At 53.0% G+C, this 17,837-nt stretch overlaps 1 protein-coding gene across 4 annotated transcripts; it reads left to right on the top strand.

Annotated features, from left to right (window-relative positions):
* Positions 1-961: 961 nt before the first annotated feature.
* DNAJB12 (DnaJ heat shock protein family (Hsp40) member B12) lies at positions 962-16,639 on the top strand. Of its 4 annotated transcripts, none has more exons than XM_057735925.1 (9): positions 962-1,173; positions 7,940-8,120; positions 9,391-9,536; positions 11,530-11,715; positions 11,833-11,912; positions 12,952-13,061; positions 14,496-14,668; positions 15,247-15,398; positions 16,527-16,639. In XM_057735925.1, the coding sequence occupies exons 1-8, from the start codon at positions 1,041-1,043 to the stop codon at positions 15,366-15,368; spliced, it is 1,131 nt and encodes a 376-aa protein (XP_057591908.1). In that variant the 5' UTR covers positions 962-1,040; the 3' UTR covers positions 15,369-15,398; positions 16,527-16,639. The 4 variants fall into 4 exon arrangements, with proteins under 4 accessions (XP_057591908.1, XP_057591909.1, XP_057591907.1 ...); XM_057735926.1 differs by having other exon boundaries at positions 15,247-15,392; XM_057735924.1 differs by having other exon boundaries at positions 15,247-15,344.
* Positions 16,640-17,837: the final 1,198 nt, after the last annotated feature.

Raw genomic sequence — 17,837 nt, forward strand, 5'->3', positions numbered from 1 at the left:
TGAGAAATGACTGATGGGGACTTCCCTGGTGGTCCAGTGGGGGCCCAGGTTCAATTCCTGGTCAGGGAGCTAGATCCCACATGCTACAACTAAAGATCCAGCATGCCTCAACTAAAAGATCCTGCATGCTGCAAAGAAGATCCCACATGCCACAACTAAGACCCAGCATGGCCAAATAAATATTTTAAAAAAGAGAGAGAGAAATGACTGATGGATTTGCCAATGTGGTTGATTGGTAAGTTGATAAGACTGCTTTCACTGGATTGATCAGCAGGTGTGAAAGCTTGACAGAGCTGGATTCCACTGTAGAGCGGAATCCAACATGCTCCTTGTTGATCTGTAATAACTCATCAAGAAAATTCCCCTTTCAGAGCCTTTGTATTTACTCTTCCTTCTGCCTGGACTACCTTTCTTCCAGGTAGTCACATCTGGAATACCTGCTCTCTCTCTCCAGAATTCAGATTTCTATTAAAATGACAGTTTCTGAGAGATTTCTCCTATCAGGCTATTTAAAATAGCATCATCCACTCTCAATCCCTTTATTTCTTTCTTTTCTTTTTCTCTTCATAGCATTTATCACAATTTGAATATATCTCTTTATTGGACGTCTCTCCACCCCACTACACACACTAGAATGTAAGCTCCGTAAGGGCAGGGGCTTTGTTTTGTTTACCCACTGTATAACTAGCCTGGCAAATAGTGGGTACTCAACAAATATCTGTTGAATGAATAAATAAGCGACCTTCGTCTCAAATGCACAGTTACGACCAAGAACGTGCAAGCATACAAAACTTTAACACCTCCGAATATGCCCCCTTGGGCTCCAGGAACGTGGGCTTGCACCCTTAGCGCCTCTCTTAGACGTCCCCCTCTTAGAAGACATACGGTAGCGCTTCCGCCCTCGCTCAAATCTCGGGAAAGGAGGGGCGGAGGGTTTGTGTCATCATCCCGCGACCGCCTGCCCCGCGACGCGCCGGCTGCTGGCGCAGCCCTTCGCTCGCCCGGCCTCCCCCTCCCTGGTTCCGCGCTCTGGTTCCGCCATGGAATCCAACAAGGATGAAGCCGAGCGCTGTATTAGCATCGCCCTCAAGGCCATCCAGAGCAACCAGCCCGACCGGGCGCTCCGCTTCCTGGAGAAGGCGCAGCGGCTGTACCCGACTCCGCGAGTTCGCGGTGAGTGTGAGGTGCGGGAGACACGGAGGGGACATTAGAACTGAAGGGGGGAATACGGGAACGGACCGACGGGAGCAGTTGGAGGAGGGGGAGGGGCGGCGAGGCGCGGCTACGCCTGCGCACTGAGACGCGCGGTGACCGCCGGGAGGTGTAGTCTTTGGCTCCCACGCCTCTCCGGGACGCTGGACACCTGATGACAGGGGTGACAGCGACTTCAGCTTTCCAGGTACTCGCGGAACCGACTGAGATTTGGAGTCCCAAGAATGAGAGGCGCTGGCAGATGGAGCGAAAGGAACTTACGTGGAAGCGAAATCGAACTACTTTTCCCAAGGGGCCTTTCGGTGGACCGAGGCCAGTTGCCGGCCTAGGAAATATTATAGTTTAGGAAAATAAACATAACTCCTCTGAAGGAGAGAGTGAGTTCTAGAGAGGGAAAGAGGACTTCCGACTTTCGGACGGTATGAAAAGGCGTCCCCATGTCTCCACTCTCCCGCACGTCTCCGGGCGAGGGCCAGGGACCACCCTCCCCAAACTAGAGGCTGCTTTTTTCACATTCCACACACCGCCTTGAACCGTCTGTCCTGAGACCGGGCTCCTTACTCCTTCCTGGAGTCTCTTCTCCCGCTTGGCGAGATTCAGAACGAAGGCCTCAGCGACCCACACCCACCCTCGCCCCAACGAGTCCATCAGTGGCTGGCCATATAGACGGCTGGACAGCACCAGGCTGCTAAGCGGCCCTGGTCTGTTTCCAAACCAGTGAGGGAATAGTGAGGTTAACTGTACTACTCATCATCTCGCTCTACCCAGGAACCCTTTTTATCTTTAACCTAAGGCTTCTTTGAAGTTTTTCTTCATACTCGCTGGAGGGGAGAAAGAGGTTGTCCATTAAAGGTACAGAGTTTGTGCCTGCAATTACCGCTTAGTAAAGTGGCCTATATCAGGTACTCAGAAGACCTGGGTTCTCATCCTAACTGCTACCATGTGATCTTTCCGAACTTGGGTTTCCTCAACTGGAAAATTAGAGAGTTGGCACAGATGATGTGAATAACTATCATACCCATAGGGCTTTTCAGTTGAGAGAGCTCTTTCAGTGCATTTTGTCTCTTGAGCCTGCCCTATCAGGGAGGCAGAGCAAAGATCATTATCTTTGTGCTATAGATGAGGAAATACCTCAGAAGCCAGGGACTTGCCCAAGATTACACAGCTAGAAGTTGGAAAGTTCTGTGACTCTCTACATGTTTACTAAAGGAATGAAATGAAATTGAACAGCAGCAGTCAGCCTTCTAACCATTCTTGCCCACATTATGAAATTGAGAAAGGGGATTACTAGCAGAAGAAGCAGCCTGGAATTCCTGAATTTTTCTCTCTCCTGACTCTGCAGGTTGATCTTTGGCCTGTTTGCCTTAGAGAGTTTCAGTCTGTATTTTCCAGGACTCTTGAGGTAACCTGCTCAAGGAACTTTTCTATGAAATCACACTCTGTAAAAGGGGAGCCCTCTATATAAGTGTGGGGGCACCCTCCAGCTCTCAGAGTTCTGTCTGACTCTGATACTTCTGAGGGTTCAGAAACAGGCAGCGAAAAAGGATGGTAACAACATGGCCTGTGGAGCTCTTCTGACAGCAGGCCCCCGGGTCCTATTCAGGTGCTTGGATAGGTGTCGTTCCTGGGCACAAGTACTGGAATTTGCTCAGGCAGAAGAGTGACCTGATGCATACTTGTCATATTCATGTTATTCTGGAAAGAGTATATGCCTCATGCCTCTCTGTAAACTTCACCTTGTACTATCTGCAGCCCAGCGCTGAGCTGACAAGGATGTGGGGATAATTTGGGCTTGAGATAGGGAAACTTTGGTTAAAAAATATTAGGTAGTTGTTGACACCTGATGTTTAAAGTTTGAACTCATTCCAGATTCTCATTTAATGCAAAGACTTCTTTGTTTTGTTTTATTTGCAAAGTCTCTGCTTGGTGTTAAGCGGTTATAGCAGGATCAGTAAGACATGATCATTCACCTTGAGGAACTTACGATCTAGTGAAGGAGATGGAGTTACAGAAAACATAATACTGCAAACCATAAAACAAGAGCTGTGATTAAACAAAAATTAATAACAGTGTTAGATGTTGAGGACTTAAGGATGGATGTGAAAAATCCAGTCCCTGCCCTCCATGAGTTCATTCTGGTGAGGTGGAGGGGAGTACTGGGGGTGGGAGGCATGAGGGATATATTATAAGCAATGTCATGACAGGGATGTAAAAATAATGGTAGATCACAGTGAGGGAAGGCTTCAGGGAGTAGGATGGGAGGCCGCATTTGAACTGCACTTTGGAGGGAGAGAGGAGACTTGAGAAGGGCATATGGGGAAAAACACATGGAGGCTGGAAGTTGTAAGAGGTTGGGGGAGGGGACTGAGTGTAACAAGATGTGGAGGCCGTGGAGGTGGTAATTTGAGTGTAGAAAGACTGTGCTTGGAAAACAGGTTGGGGCCAGATTGTGAGAATACTTTCCTGCCACGCCAGGATATTTTCACTTTATTCTGTAGTTAGTGGAAAGACTATTGAAGTTTTTGATAACAGGAGGAAGATGAGGGTACTGTTCTTAACAGAGAACAACAAAAACGGTTAATGAGTGGGAGGAGAGACTCAAGGCAGAAACCAGTTGGCAGACAATTGCCTTGCGTGCATTAGGAATTATGAGGGCCTGAGATAAGGCAGCATGGATCAGGCTAAAGTCATTGGAGGAGAGGTACCAAACCTTCTGTGAGAAGGATGCTGAGGAGAAATGGGGACTCAGAATCCAAGCCTGTGTGACTAGGAAGAAACCAAAGCTAAAGAATATGGGCGGGAAGAGATGGGCATACTGCAGGGTGCTGGTGGGATCTTCCAAAGAAGCTGCCAGCGTGGAACTCAGGAGAGAGCTCCCAATTCCAGCTGAAAGTCTGCTGTCATCAGTTGGATGGAAGTCATTGGAGTCATGTCTGGCTGGGGCCCCTGTGGGAAAATGTGAAACGTGTAGTGGAGGCTGCTGCAAGCACAACCGTTGCCACATCTGCCCTTAGCCAATAAGCAGAGACAGAGGAAGCAAGAGAGTGAGACAGGGCAACAGCAGGAAGAGGCAGTCCCAGGAGAGGGCAGTGGCCAGGTAGCCATGGAGCCATGTGTCAAGGAGGGTGTGAGCAGCACTGTCAGTTGCTGCAGAGGCCACGTGGGGAAAGGGCAAGTCAAGAAAGGAAAGGGGGAGGATCAAGAGCATGGGTGGACCATTGGTCTTGGAGAAGGGAAAGGACAGACAGAGGGTTGGGATGAGAGGAGGCTCAGAGAAACCTCTGAGGGTCAAGGGACCTCACAGTGAAAGGTTGTGAGAGGGCTTGAAACTCTGCTGCAGGAGGTGGGATGGGGAGGCACTGAGGGTTGGATAGATGTACCCTGGAGCAGTAGCGGGGCCCTAAGCAGGGAAGTCACAGGGCAGGGGGAGTGGAGCCAATAGGTCCCTTTCTGAGAGTTTTTATCCAGCTCCTGCAGCCCTGGTAGCCATTAGCTTCACCCCAGGCTTAGCGACAATGGTGGAAGGCACTGTGTTTTCCAGAGAGCTGATGAGAACATCTGCAAGCCTAAGTTTCCCCAGCGTACAAAGTGAGGGTTAGCCATGGAGGACAGCTCGGCTGCCTCAGCTTCTGGGGAAGCACCTGGCACAGAGACTGACACAGTTCAGAATGAGTAGCTAGTGATACTATGATATGGGCTGATGAACTGGCTAGCCACGGAAGCAGGTTGGCCAGGGAGGTGAAGGGACCCAAGGTGGGGAGCCAGAAAATCCAGGGCTTCAGAAGTTAAAGTCTCAGCACTCAGCAGGCTTTGGACCGAGTTGTAACCATGAGATGTTAAGCCATCCCAGACTCCAGGTCCGTGCCAAAGGCTGCCCAAGGTTCTACACATTGGCTGGCTCTGGGGTCCAGGCTAAGTCAGGAAGACCAGCGCATGAGAGAAGGGAGAATTGGTAGCTGAGAGAGTTTGGCATTCAGGGTCTAGGAGTGAGAGATGTTCCGGGACTGGCGAGGTCCAGGGTGGGGCTGGTCTGTTGATGGCCTGAGCACACCCCATTGTGCGCTCAGTCTTTCTTTTTACCTTATTTCATTGAATCTTATTCACCCCCCTGAACAACTCTGTGAGGGTAGGGAATGTGTCTTCACCGAGGAATTAGATAACTTGACAAGGCCATGTGGCCAGTTAGCAAAGGTCTCAGACTGTTGTGCCCCACTCCCAGGCTCTTTCCTAATCCAGCCTCCCTCTCCTGACTTACCTTGAGCACTACAAGTACATAGAGACACCTGGAGATGAAGTTACAGTAACAGATGACACTTAATATTTGCTGGGCACTGTGCTCAGTCCTTTGTAACCATTCACTCATTTACTGATTTACTATTTCAACTCTCTTGAGGGAGATACAGTTTTCCATGGAGAAGCTAAGTTAACTTGTCCAAGGTGATTCCGGAGCAAGTGGCAGGGCCAGGTGTGAAGCCGGGCAGTCTGACTCTGAATCTGGGTTTGAGGAGGGGCCTCCCCTGGTAGCTTTGGCTGTAGAAATGCTCTCACATCTACCTCAGCTGCGACCGCTCCCACCCCAGCTTTGGTCTCTTCCACCAATTTCCCTTCCCTTTAAATGTCTGCCACCTTTACTGGGAAGGGGCAGAGTCGGGATTTGAACCCAACCATGTCTGTCTAACTCCATCGCCACAGCAAGCTGTTCTGTCTCCTGCTCTTTCGTGGCTTTGCCTGTCAGCCACTGGGCCATGAGGGATGTAACAGTGAGACAGGGTGAGGCAGTCAGGTCCAGGGCCTAGCAGAGGGGATGTCCAGGCCACAGGAGAGACTTCATTGTTGGCAACCGGAAATCTTGAATTGTCACCTCAAACAGGAACGTTTTGTGTGACCCGGAGCACATCCATTCCCCTCTGGGCTCTCTTTCTGCACTGTAGGGAAATGAGAGGGGCTGATTCCATGTAACTGCCTAAAAAGCTTCCAGAATCTTCCCTGAACGGTATTGGAGAGAGTCCATCCCATCTCCTGGCTGATGCTCCTGTGTACCTACAGCAATTGAATGGCTGGTCCTGTTGTCCTTAGAACATCAGCCTGGACCACTGGGGCTTCCAGAGAAATCAGAATAAACAACTTCTTTAAAAGCCCTAGGAAACCAGCAAACCAGCGCCTCCCTCAGTCCCATCTTGATCAGCATCGCTTTATCTGTTGGTTTCTTCCTTTGCCATTTCCTTGGTGCCTGGCATAGACCTGGAGCCTGGGATGGCCTGACATCTCATGGTTGCAACTGGATCCAAAGCCTACTGGGTGCTGAGACGTTGCCTTCCCAAGACTTGGAACTCCCGGGCCCCCACACCTTGGGTCCTCTCACCTCCCTGGCCAGCCAGTTCATCAGCCCGGGTCACCGTATCAGCAGCTTCTCATTTCGAACTTTATGTCAGTCTTTGTACCAGATGCTTATACACGTCTCATTTTATCCTCATCTGCTGTGTAAGGAGGGTGAGATTCAGAGACATTTCACAGATCATCCAGGGTCGGAGCATTAGGAAGTGGCTGAGCTGAGATTTGAAACCTGGGTCTTTGTGAATGAACTTCTCTCTTGGAACGACTGTGCTGGAAGGGGCGCCCTCTGCCAGGCTCGTGTGTTCTGGGATAGCAGCGTAGTCAAGAGAGTGGTTTTGGGACCTGGACATCCTGTAATTCAAGTGCTGCTTCTCACCTTGTGTAGCCATGGCAAGGTGATCAAATGCAGCTCCTTCCTTATAACAGTAGTAAGATGGCAGTAGTAAGACCCAGTTCTAAAGCACTGTCAAGATTAAATGGGCGAATACACGCAGAGCAGCACATCCAGGCCTGCTGACTCATTGTGAGCACTCGTCACTGTGGCTGCTCTCTGAGCGCCCTCTCAGGCTTTGTTACAGGAGCCCCTCCACCCCCTCATGCAGGGCAGGCTCGCCCGTCAGCCTCTGCGTTTGGATTTCCTAGCTGCTGACTTGGTGAGAACACATGAGTTTACTGCAAGTAGGGCAGCAGTGGCTCAGGACACAGTGGTCTACTTGAGCACAGGAGACTCCTGTCAGAGATATGGGCCTTTCCTCATTGAGTCAGAAGGCACCAAGGACTGGGGTTTGATAACTGTGACCCTCTCTGAAGGCGACAGCTAATGCGCTGTATAGACTATGAACACTGAAGTAGGACATTTGACGTGGGCAGCCATTTGGAAAAGGTAAAGAGTAGCAAGCAGTGAGCACAGCAGACGTTTGTGCTGAGTCTCACACCACCCCCGGCCCTCTGGGGCAGAATCATTGCCCCCATTCCCCTACGTGGCTAAGCGACAGGAAGCCTTCTTCAGGAAGCCTTCCCACCAATCCCAGCTGACTAAGGTGGTCCCACTAAGTGGAATCGCCATTACAGAGTACTTCGCGCATCTTGGCAATCAATAGAGGGTGGCTACTAAACATGTTACTTTGGGATTTTAAAAACCTATAGGGTTAATAATTTATTTTTATGCTGACTTTAAAAATGACCGATACCCTAAGAACTGTGGATCCTAAGAGAGCAGGCAACTATCCCATTAGCCCCACAGGCCCAAGGCAGGGAAGGAGCGCGCTTTGTTGGGAAAAGAGTGGGTGGGATGCAGGGGTCCTGGGATTTCCCAGGGCCATGCGGTCCCTCAGCCATTGCACAAGGCCTTGCTGGAGCAGGAGCCCTGAATGGTTTCCTTGCTTCTGCACAGCCCTGATCGAGTCCCTCAATCAGAAACCACAGTCTGCCAGCGACCAACCCCAACCCACAGAGGCAACCCAGGCCACCCATAGGAAACCAGGTGGGGCCAGCGCCCCCTCGGCCAACGGTGAAGCTGGAGGGGGAGAGAGCACCAAAGGCTACACTGCAGAACAAGTAGCGGCTGTGAAAAGGTAGGGGGCTGGGTGGGCGGGCGGGCGGGCAGGGGCCAGAGCCTGGTGGTATTGGGATGTTTTCAGGTCTAGAGAAGGCTTCCTGCAGACCATCATCCACCTCACGTGGGAGGGTCTTGAGGCTGGAGGAGGTTCAAAGAGTTGAGCTCACCGGGCCCCCGCCTGTTTCCCACAAGGCCCTGGAGTATGGTGCAGGCTTCAGGGCTCCACTCTCCCCTCCCTCCAAGACAGCCCACAGAAGAGGCTGGAAACGCTGACGCTGCCAGCTTCCTCTGCCGCTGGCCAGCAGGTCTTAGGCCTCTTTACACAGCCCTGTTTGTCAGAGATGAGGCCTGATCTCCCCTCCAGATACTCCCCCAACCCACACTCCTGCCCCTAACAAAGACCCTTTCACATCAGAGCCTGTGCGGGGTAGCGTGGAGACAGGAGACAGTTATTCCTCCAAGGCTTGGGCAGGCCCTGCACAGAGCAGCTCACTAGCAGGCTGAGGCGGTCCCGCCAAGGCTTCTCAGGAATAGATACTCGCGTTCCTGTTTCTCCCGAGGCCTCCCCGCCAGCTAGCCTCGGGAATCCCTCTGGGGTCATTCCCACACGGTCCTGGCTGCTAGTGAAGATGTTGGCAAGCTTCAGGCCTGGGGTTCAGCCTGTGTGTGAACCAGCATGGCTGTAGCTTGCCATAAAAGCATTTGCCAAATTTCCATCTTTCCGACCAGACAGGATTTTGACCTGACAAGCCCATGGGTTGGAAGCGATAGAAACTGATTGTGGGGAGGTCAATAGAAATCAGTCGTAGGCAATAGAAACTGATTGTGTTCCAAGAGTCGGGGGTTCTCAGGGACCTCAGGAGTAAGAATTAGTGGTAGAGAAACAGAGTCTCTTCAGGGCCCTGTTACGGGGTGAACAGACATCTGCTGTGTCTGGCCTCTCTGTTACCCCCTCAGACTCGGATTGCCAGGAGAGTAGAGCTCGCAGAGCCCAGGACACACCTGCCCTTGGGCAGAGGCCCCTGATTGACGGACACTGACAGCCCATCTGAGGTTGCCTGCAGTGAGGGTGCTGTTAGCTCAGGGAAATGGTTCCTGGCCTGGCAGAAACAGCGACTGCTCCCTCTTAAATCCTAAATATATTCTCGCTGTCTCCACTGGGCCTGTCCTGCTGGTCCCCAGGCCTGCTCAGAGCTGTGTGCCCACCCTGCTCTTTCCTCGCCTGCCTTACTTCCTAGCCTGGGCCCATGTAGAGCTCCCCCACCACACTCTGCTCCCTCCCCCAGGGTCAAGCAATGTAAAGATTACTACGAGATCCTGGGGGTGAGCAGAGGGGCCTCAGATGACGACCTGAAGAAGGCCTACCGCAAACTGGCCCTCAAGTTCCACCCTGACAAGAACCACGCGCCTGGAGCCACTGAAGCTTTCAAAGGTAACCGGCCCTGGTTCCCTAGTGTTTGGGTGTTCTGACCTGTCCTTGGGAGGGAGGGAAGGAAAGGGGGCTTTTCCAGGAAGTGGCCTTGGACCCAAGTCGTACCAGCTCAGGCGCTGCTTCCTGGGAAGGTCCTAGTAGCCACCTCCAGCCACGCAGTCTGTTAGAGCACAGAGGGCGCCACTCCTCCCTCTCCTTCCCGCTCATTTATCAGGGGTTACAGGAGGGGAGCTGAGGCAAGGGAAGACCAGTGGCTTCTCCATGGTCACATGGTACTTGAGGGGCAGAAGCAGGCCTCCTGACTCGCCCATGTTCACGTCCACATCCTGGGATCTTGGTAATAGTTCCCCTGTGCTGAGAAACTGGGCAGCCCCGGCTGAGAGCTTGGCGGCCTCCTCAGCACCAGCACCTATAGCTAACCCACCGCGGCCTCTATACACACACACACCTGCTCCCTCTCACACCACACACAGCCTAGGGCCTGCCCTGGGGGCATGGCATTTCTCTGGCCTCAGGGCCTGTTGGTTCTGGGGTGGGTGCCTCAGTTTTGGCTAAAATCTTAAGCTGCCCTTTAATCGCTTGTATTTTCATTGAACAGATCAGGCACACACACTGGCTCTGTGCCAGCACTGAGTTGCTGGGCGCTGCAGTTCCACAGACATCTCTTCTCTCACACCCGGTTTGTCTTCAACAGGACCTTCAGGGTCTCAGGCTCGTCTCCCTTTGGGGGATGGTGTGGGGACTAGCCCTGTCTGACACAGGCAGGGTGCTGTGCCGTACAGGGGCCGTGAGCATAGCCAGGTGGGGAGCCTGTGGCCTAGCAGACCCGAAGACCCGCTGTGCCGTCTCGTGGGGCCGAGGTGCTCCATTCCAGGCTGCTTGGGGTTGGTCCCAAGTGGGGCAGTCTGCAGCCATCTTCCCCTGCTGCTGGTCCGCCAGCTCCAGGGGGAGAAGGAGAATGGGAGTGGGGAGGCAAGGTAGCTGTGATTAATGTTTCTCCAGCCCTGACCTCTGCCTGCAGCCTGCCCCAACAGGCGCTGAGAGGCCGCACCTAGCCTCTGGACCCTGTCACAGTGGGAGGAGGAGGGGCATTCTCCTTATTCTCAGGCGTTGCAGGTTCTGAAGCAGATGCAGCTTTGACCTGCTCCTTTGAGAGCGTGGGCTTCTGGAGAAGGAACGAGAGACTGAGGAGGGCTCGGAGCTGGGGCCTTCGGGGCACAGGCTTCCCACCCGGGGAGCTCCAATGGGGAGGCCCCAGGGCTGGGCTGAGGAATAGCAGCTGGGACCTAGACCCCAGGGAAGAAAGGACTCACCCAGCCTACACCACCAGCAGTGGAGTCTCAACGAGAGCCCGGGGACTCGGCCCCTCCCAGTGGTTTCTGCTGCTCTCCAGTTTACAGCAGCATATCGCGTGTTTGTTCAGCCCTCATGTTGTGCTATGACTTCAAGATTACATACCCTCCAGAAAGGGATGCCCCATCCCACTGGACACCTCAAGAGTGAGGAATGAGAAGGGGGCGTTTTGGTGGTTTTCATAAGGTCAGAGGGCATACTTCAAACAAGACACCCTGGGTTTGATTCTTGGCTCCGCAGCATCAGACCTGTGTGAGCTTACACTTAACCTTTTTGAGCCTCAGTTTTCTCATTGGTAAAATAGAGATGGGCTGTTAGGAGTAGACTAAGTAATGCCCATAAAGGGCCTGGCATGTAGGAAAAATCGGACCATTGTCATGAGGTGGAGAGTGAGGAGGAGCCTGAGTGTTAATCCTCCACTCAGCCCAGGTGGCCCAGATTCACTTAGAGGTATTCCTGCATGCCCCCCCACCCCCCTTGCCCCTTCTTGCCCAGCAGCCTAACTTCCTGCTGGCCCCTAGGACTCCTGCTTCCTGGAGCACCACTTGAGTACATGAAGGAAGTGAGCACTTGGCCACCATGGGCGCCTCCACCTGCACCCCCAGCATCCTGGGGCCTGACCTTTCTACCTCCTTTCTAGCCATCGGCACAGCATATGCGGTACTTAGCAACCCAGAGAAAAGGAAGCAGTATGACCAGTTCGGTGATGACAAGAGCCAGGCAGCCCGGCACGGCCACGGGCATGGGGATTTCCACCGTGGCTTTGAGGCCGACATCTCCCCTGAAGACCTCTTCAACATGTTCTTTGGAGGTGGCTTCCCGTCTAGTAAGTCCCCCCACTCTCCCCACAGCCAGGCCTCCCTGGTGTGATGGTGGGAGACTAGATGCCGGCCTCCCCCTTTCCCAGCAGCCCCACTCCTGACTCAGTCCCTGTGACCCCCAGGTAACGTCCATGTCTATAGCAACGGCCGCATGCGCTACGCGTACCATCAAAGGCAGGACCGCAGGGAGAACCAGGGTGATGTGAGTGAGGAGGGTGCAGGGGAGGGGACAGGGAGGGTGCCTAGTCCCATCTGAGGGGGTGGGGCCTGGACGAGGGAGTGGCATCCTTAGCTGGCTGTTCTGCTGAGGGACACCAGAGGGAGCCACACTCCACAGCACCCATGGCGGGGCGGCGGGTGGGGGGTGGGGGGGCGGCGTGGAGCAGGTGATAGCCTCTGCTAGGGAAAGTAATGCAGAAACTTCTCTACCTGCTGGCCTTTGTGAATGGCCTCTGTGAGGTCCATTTGTTCTTAAGACCAAAGTGGCACTTTTCCAAGCAATGGAAAGTTAAATTTCATGAGAGAATTGTAAAGGATGACAACATAGGGCTGGCTCTTATGTGCATCTTTTCAGCACTCTTTAAAAATGTATACAAAAGCTGCAATGAGACAGTGCATCAAACATTTTGAATGCCACAGATTATAAGAACAGCTGGATGACGGAAATCAAAGCAATTAGCTAAGATTAAAATACTGGGGACAGTTGTAGAATATTTAAAATTATGCCAGGCAGAGGGGTTCTCTTCTGCTCTGATAATGTGGTCTTCTGTTTTTGTGTTCATTTTTTTTATCTTTTATTTTCTGTGTATTTAACATACAGAAGAGTTTTTTAAATCACAAATTATCACAGTGAACAGATTTCTTTATAATTTCTTAACTAGCAATTTCTTTTAAACTGGCAATTTTTAAATTGGTAATATAGTCATGGTTTAGAATTCAAAAAGGTGTATATAGTGAAAGCCTCCTTTCTAGCTTTTGCTCCTTTTTTTGTATTGTCTCACAAGTAAATACATATACCCACCTCCTACCCCAGTATATCTGGGGAAACTGGCAGGTAGAGGAGTTTCTGTATTTTGGGGACCCATGGGAGGGAAGGGGAGAGGGTGGCCTTGTGGCCTGTCTGCATGGCAGCTGGCTCCAGCCACCTGGGCTCTGTTGTGCTGGGGGAGCTGGTGGCGACTGCGGCCAGCGTCACCCCCAACCCGGGTCCGGCTTGAGTGACCTTTGGCTCTTCCCTCCAGGGTGGGCTGGGTGTGTTTGTCCAGCTGATGCCCATCCTTATCCTGATCCTCGTGTCAGCTCTCAGCCAGCTCATGGTCTCCAGTCCACCCTACAGTCTGAGCCTGAGGCCGTGAGTACCTGCTGCTGGGGTGAGGCCGGGGTAGTAGATAGACAGGGGGCTCTGGAGTCTCATCACCCATCAGGGGCCTTCCTTCCCATCCTCATACAGCAGGTTCTTGATCAAAATGCAGAGAGCTGCGTAGAATCAAGAAAATAGATTTTCCCTGTTAAGCTGAGATTCTTGATCTTTTTAGGATCATAGTCCCCTAAGAAAATGAAATGAAACCTGGAGATCTGTTCCCTGGAACACCGCGCACACACACGGTTTTGCATGTGATTTCACAGGCTTCATGACACTCTCCTGATCTCCTGGCCTTGAGATAACCATTCTGGTTGGGGGCCCTGGGGCCATGGGAAGAACAGGGGCTCTAGAGTCAGAGCAAGGATGGCTTTGACTCCCAGCTCCTCTGCTAACTAAGCATCTGTGTGACCCTAGACTAGTTATGTAACTTCTCTGAGCTTTGGTTTCCTCATCTATAAAATGGGAATAGCAACATCTACCTGCTTGTGAAAATTAAATGAGTAATACACATAAAATGCCAAGCTCGTTAGAAATGCTTGGCAACATTTGTTGAATGAATATATGGTCTCAACCACCGATGGTGAACTTGGGCAAGTTATTTGCCCTTTTAGGGCGTCAGCTCCCCTCATTTATTTTCAGTACCTGGCCCAGTATCTGATCCAGAGCCGGTGCTCAGCTTCTATTGCTGGAAGCCCTCTGCTCCCACCTAGCGGCCCGGCTCTGCCTGGGAGCCTGGCAGGATCCCTCTCAGCCAGCGGGGGGCAGAGTCGGTCCACTGGATCCACACCAGCCGGCGCAGGCGCTCTGTGGCCTGTTGTCAGTCTATCTGCAGCCAGAGAGCTGAGAGGCAGGAAGGGGCAGATAGGAGCTGTCCTCACCGGAGCACTAACTCCTGTCTGCATGTTGAGGCTCTTTCCTGAGCCTACAGAACCTGCAGTTGGAGCTGGAAGGCAGAATCCAAGAGCTGGAAGGCTACAACTCCTTGGAATCCTTCCTGTCATTTTGTTCCTAAGCCTATTCACTCTAGACTGGGAGCACCTGAATAGACAGGCAGGCAGGCAGGCAGGCAGGCCTCAGCAACGATTGGCTTAGGGGATGAAAGAGGAAACGGAGGCACAGGGAGCTCAGGTCACATAGCTCATTAAAGGGGGAGCCTGAACTCACTCTGGGCTCCCTACTTCCCTGACCAGGTCCTTCCAGGGAGGGGCTTCTCCCCAAGGCCCTGGGCAGCAGTGTAGTAAGCAGAGAGCCTGAGGAAGGCCTTGTCATAGTCTGCACCGCTCGTACGGGAAGGGACCCCCTGCCTTTGCTCCAAACTCTCATTTGGGTAGCATGGAGTTCCTGCTCTAGTTTGGGAGGGAAGCAGCTACTCCTGGGCCTGGGGACTTGCACCCACTTTGTGCCTGGTCTGTTTCTGCCCAGGTCAGTGGGCCACGTCCACAGGCGAGTCACTGACCACCTGAACGTCGTCTACTACGTGGCAGACACATTCTCTGAGGAGTACACAGGCTCCAGCCTCAAAATGGTTGAACGGAATGTGGAAGATGATTATATTGCCAATCTCCGAAACAACTGTTGGAAGGAGAAACAGCAAAGTGAGTGTGTGTGTGTGTGTGTGTGTGTGTGTGTGTGTGTGTTTGAGGTCACAAAGCTTGAGAGCAGGGAACGAGAAAGCCCTGTTCCCCCAGTGATCTGTGGGCCCAGCACCTGGCACTGCCCTGCGCCAGCCATGTCCCAGCCAAGAGCCAGCCTCCGCTCCTGTGTTTCCCTGGGGCTGGGAGCCAGGGGCCACCTGGAGGTTTCCTCCAGCTTCTTGTAAATCACTGCAGTCAGCCTGCTGTTTGGCTGCCGTAGGTAATGTAGATAGAGATTGGAGCAAATCTCCTACTCACCCACTGATTGGGCATCTGGATCTATCTGTGGGATGCTGGAGCATTCTGACCAGGATGACAGTTTCTCACTTTGGCTATCCTCACCTATCCTCTATAGAAAGGGGCCTCTATTCTGCTCCCAAGGTGGGACCGTATTTCCTTCTCCAGAGTCTACCCTGAAGGGAAGCCAGCTTTGCCTCAGCTTCTGGGCCTGTAACTACCTTTCCGCTCCCCCCCACAGGCCAAGCAGGCATCGTAGCAGCCTTAGAGGCATGCCCTAACCCTGCCCCATTGCTTTGCAGAGGAAGGCTTGCTGTACCGGGCTCGCTACTTTGGCGACACAGATATGTACCACAAAGCACAGAAGATGGGCACCCCGAGCTGTAGCCGACTGTCAGAGGTGCAGGCCTCCCTGCATGGATAGTCCTGGGCCAGCCGTGCCACCGAGGTCCAAGTATGAGCCAGGGCCTCCTCTGCGCTGCAACTCCTGGAAGCTCTGGTCTTGGTCATGAGGCAAAGGAGGGCGGGAGGAGGAAGGAGGGAGGGAGGGAGCCTGGTGATTGTGGCGCAGTTTCCCTGTCCCCAGCCTGATCTCCAGCCCGCAGAGCTGGGACGGCTCTGAGGGATGCTGGGAAACTGAAGTCTGTCTCAGCCCTCCACGCCGCCCCACTCCACTCCCTGGCTCCGGAGCTAAGGGGTGCCCAAGGCTGCTGCTGATGGCCACTCATGCCTCCTTGGTCTACTTCAGCCATGCAGTCCCCCATGACCCTTTCCCAAGTGCAGCAGACTATTATCTGTGCCCTGGGATTTAGGCTACCAAGTGTTACTGGCCCCCCATAGCCCCCCCACACTCCCCCGCTGACACCAGGATGAACCATGTGGGAACGCGTAGGCCGAGAGCCCCTCCTCTTCCCCTGTCCTTCCAGGCAGGAGGAAATGGAACAAGATGGATGGGCAGCCAGACAGTGTGCAGGGGAGGAGCCGACAGGCTGGGAGCAGGAGGGGCCCAGGCCCCCAGACTGGTCCTGGTCTGGTGGGATCAGAGGCGCTCTCAACACCACTGCACCTGGCAGTCTGGAAGCCGCAGGCATCCGGCCCGCCCAGGCATCTCACCTGTGGTCTGAAGAAGGGAACAGAAGGTCATGAGTTCAGAGTTGAAGGAACAGAGAGCCCTCAGCGCAGGAGGAGTGGGGGAAAAGTTAAAGGTGCTGGTAGCAGGCTCCCCTCCTCCTTTACCCCTGCATGTGGGTAGCAGGCTCTGTTCCCAGCATTTGCCAGAAGGGACAGCTTGGACCAAGCCCAGAGAGTGTGGGCAGAGCTGGTAAAGGTTCTTTTTTGTGTTGGTCCTCTGCCCACCCCCCTCCTCTGCCTGTGTCCCCTCAGCAGGATCCAGCAACAGACTCTCTGCTTTGAGGCCATTTGCTGGTGCCTCTGAGAGGGAGAAGCAGACTGCAGGAGGGAGCCAGGGGCAGGGACCGAGGAGGGCAGGACAGGGCCAAGGAGTTGGCTTGTTAGTGTGGGCTAAGCTAGAGGCTCCGGGGCACATAACTGCCAAGCTAACTGTTACCACTCTCCTCCCCAGACTATGAAATCCCTGGAGAATTTTTGGTGACATGCACTGAGCCAAGGTGACGAACTGTATGTTTAAAGAAAGACAAAAAAAGAAAAAAAATTAAAATGGAATTGGAGGCCGAACGCTGCACAACTGCCCTCTCTCTCACCCAGTAAATGCAGAAAGCTCTTAGGACAGACAGGAAAACCTGCCACGGGGCTGCTTCCCTTCCTCCCAGGGCTGGCAGAGGCTCAGGCTCCACATCGGCTCTCTGCTAGGATACAGAAACCATGGCAACGAAAGTAGAATGTAAAACTTGCAGCAAATGTCTGTGGGAAGGGCTGGGGGAGGGGGCACCCAGCTGCCTTTCTTACCCCCTCCCAGGAGCCACCACCAGTCACCTCGGCGGAAGCAATCAGGTGTTGGCCAAGGATAAAGAGGAGGAGGAAAGAACTCTCCATAGAATGTAATTTATAGATGCGCATACATGTATATATCTATTTATATGTAAATAGCATATATAAAGAGATATATATACACAGTCTGCTTTTTCAGCTATGCAGGGATTTGGTTAAGTTGTTGAGTTGGTTTCTTCCCTATTTTAGAAAACAAGACCTGTTTTGGGGAGGCAGCCTGGTCCTTCAAAGGCTAGACATTAGCCATAGCTGACAGCATAAGGAAAGGTGGGTCATAGCTTTTAACGTTCCCCTCAGCCCCAGTTTGTTTGTGATGGCAGCAGTAATCATGATAGCATAAATCTGTAGAGAACTTGGACGGTTGCCAGCTTTATGGTTAAACTGGAGGGGAGCGGGCTGTGGGAGAAGAAAGTGCCCCTCGGACCAGGTGCCAGGTCAGTATTGAGTCATGGTAGAGGCCCCAGACAGACTGCGGAGATGAGACCACCCACCACAAGTTTGGCCAGCTCAGGTGAGCGCTTTGTCCTGGTGCCCAGGAGCCCTCTGCCCCCCTGCCACCGAGAAGAGCAGGGTTGGAAAGGGGAGCCAGGTTCTGCCTGACCCCCTCCCCCCTTAGTTCCTACGTGAGTTTTGCCTTATAGGTGCCCCAGGACACAGCCCCATTGTTGCTACTGGTTTTTCCTAAGTCATGTACCAAGGACTCCAGAAGGCTTTTCCTCCAAGAATCAACCAGGTGGTGCCCAGGACCCTGGGGCAGAAGCTGACTCCTGAAGAAAGTTCGTGACCGTGGGCACCTCTGTCTCTACCCTCCGTGGACATGATGCCACCCAGCCTTCTCGTGCACGTTGGATAAAGGACGCACCTGAACCAGAAGGGTTTTCTTATTGTCACCTTCAAATGAGGATTTTTCTCAAAACAGCAGTTG

Source organism: Hippopotamus amphibius, chromosome 5, assembly GCF_030028045.1.
Source record: "Hippopotamus amphibius kiboko isolate mHipAmp2 chromosome 5, mHipAmp2.hap2, whole genome shotgun sequence".
NCBI classification, from domain to species: Eukaryota; Metazoa; Chordata; class Mammalia; order Artiodactyla; family Hippopotamidae; genus Hippopotamus; species Hippopotamus amphibius.

Bases quoted from the DNA above. Each gene is read 5' to 3' on its own strand.
- DNAJB12 (XM_057735924.1), top strand. From the start codon at position 1,041: ATGGAATCCAACAAGGATGAAGCCGAGCGCTGTATTAGCATCGCCCTC. The intron at 9,537-11,529 runs GTAACCGGCCCT...CCTCCTTTCTAG, and splicing joins AGCCACTGAAGCTTTCAAAG to CCATCGGCACAGCATATGCG. The intron at 15,345-16,526 runs GTGCAGGCCTCC...TCTCCTCCCCAG, and splicing joins GCTGTAGCCGACTGTCAGAG to ACTATGAAATCCCTGGAGAA.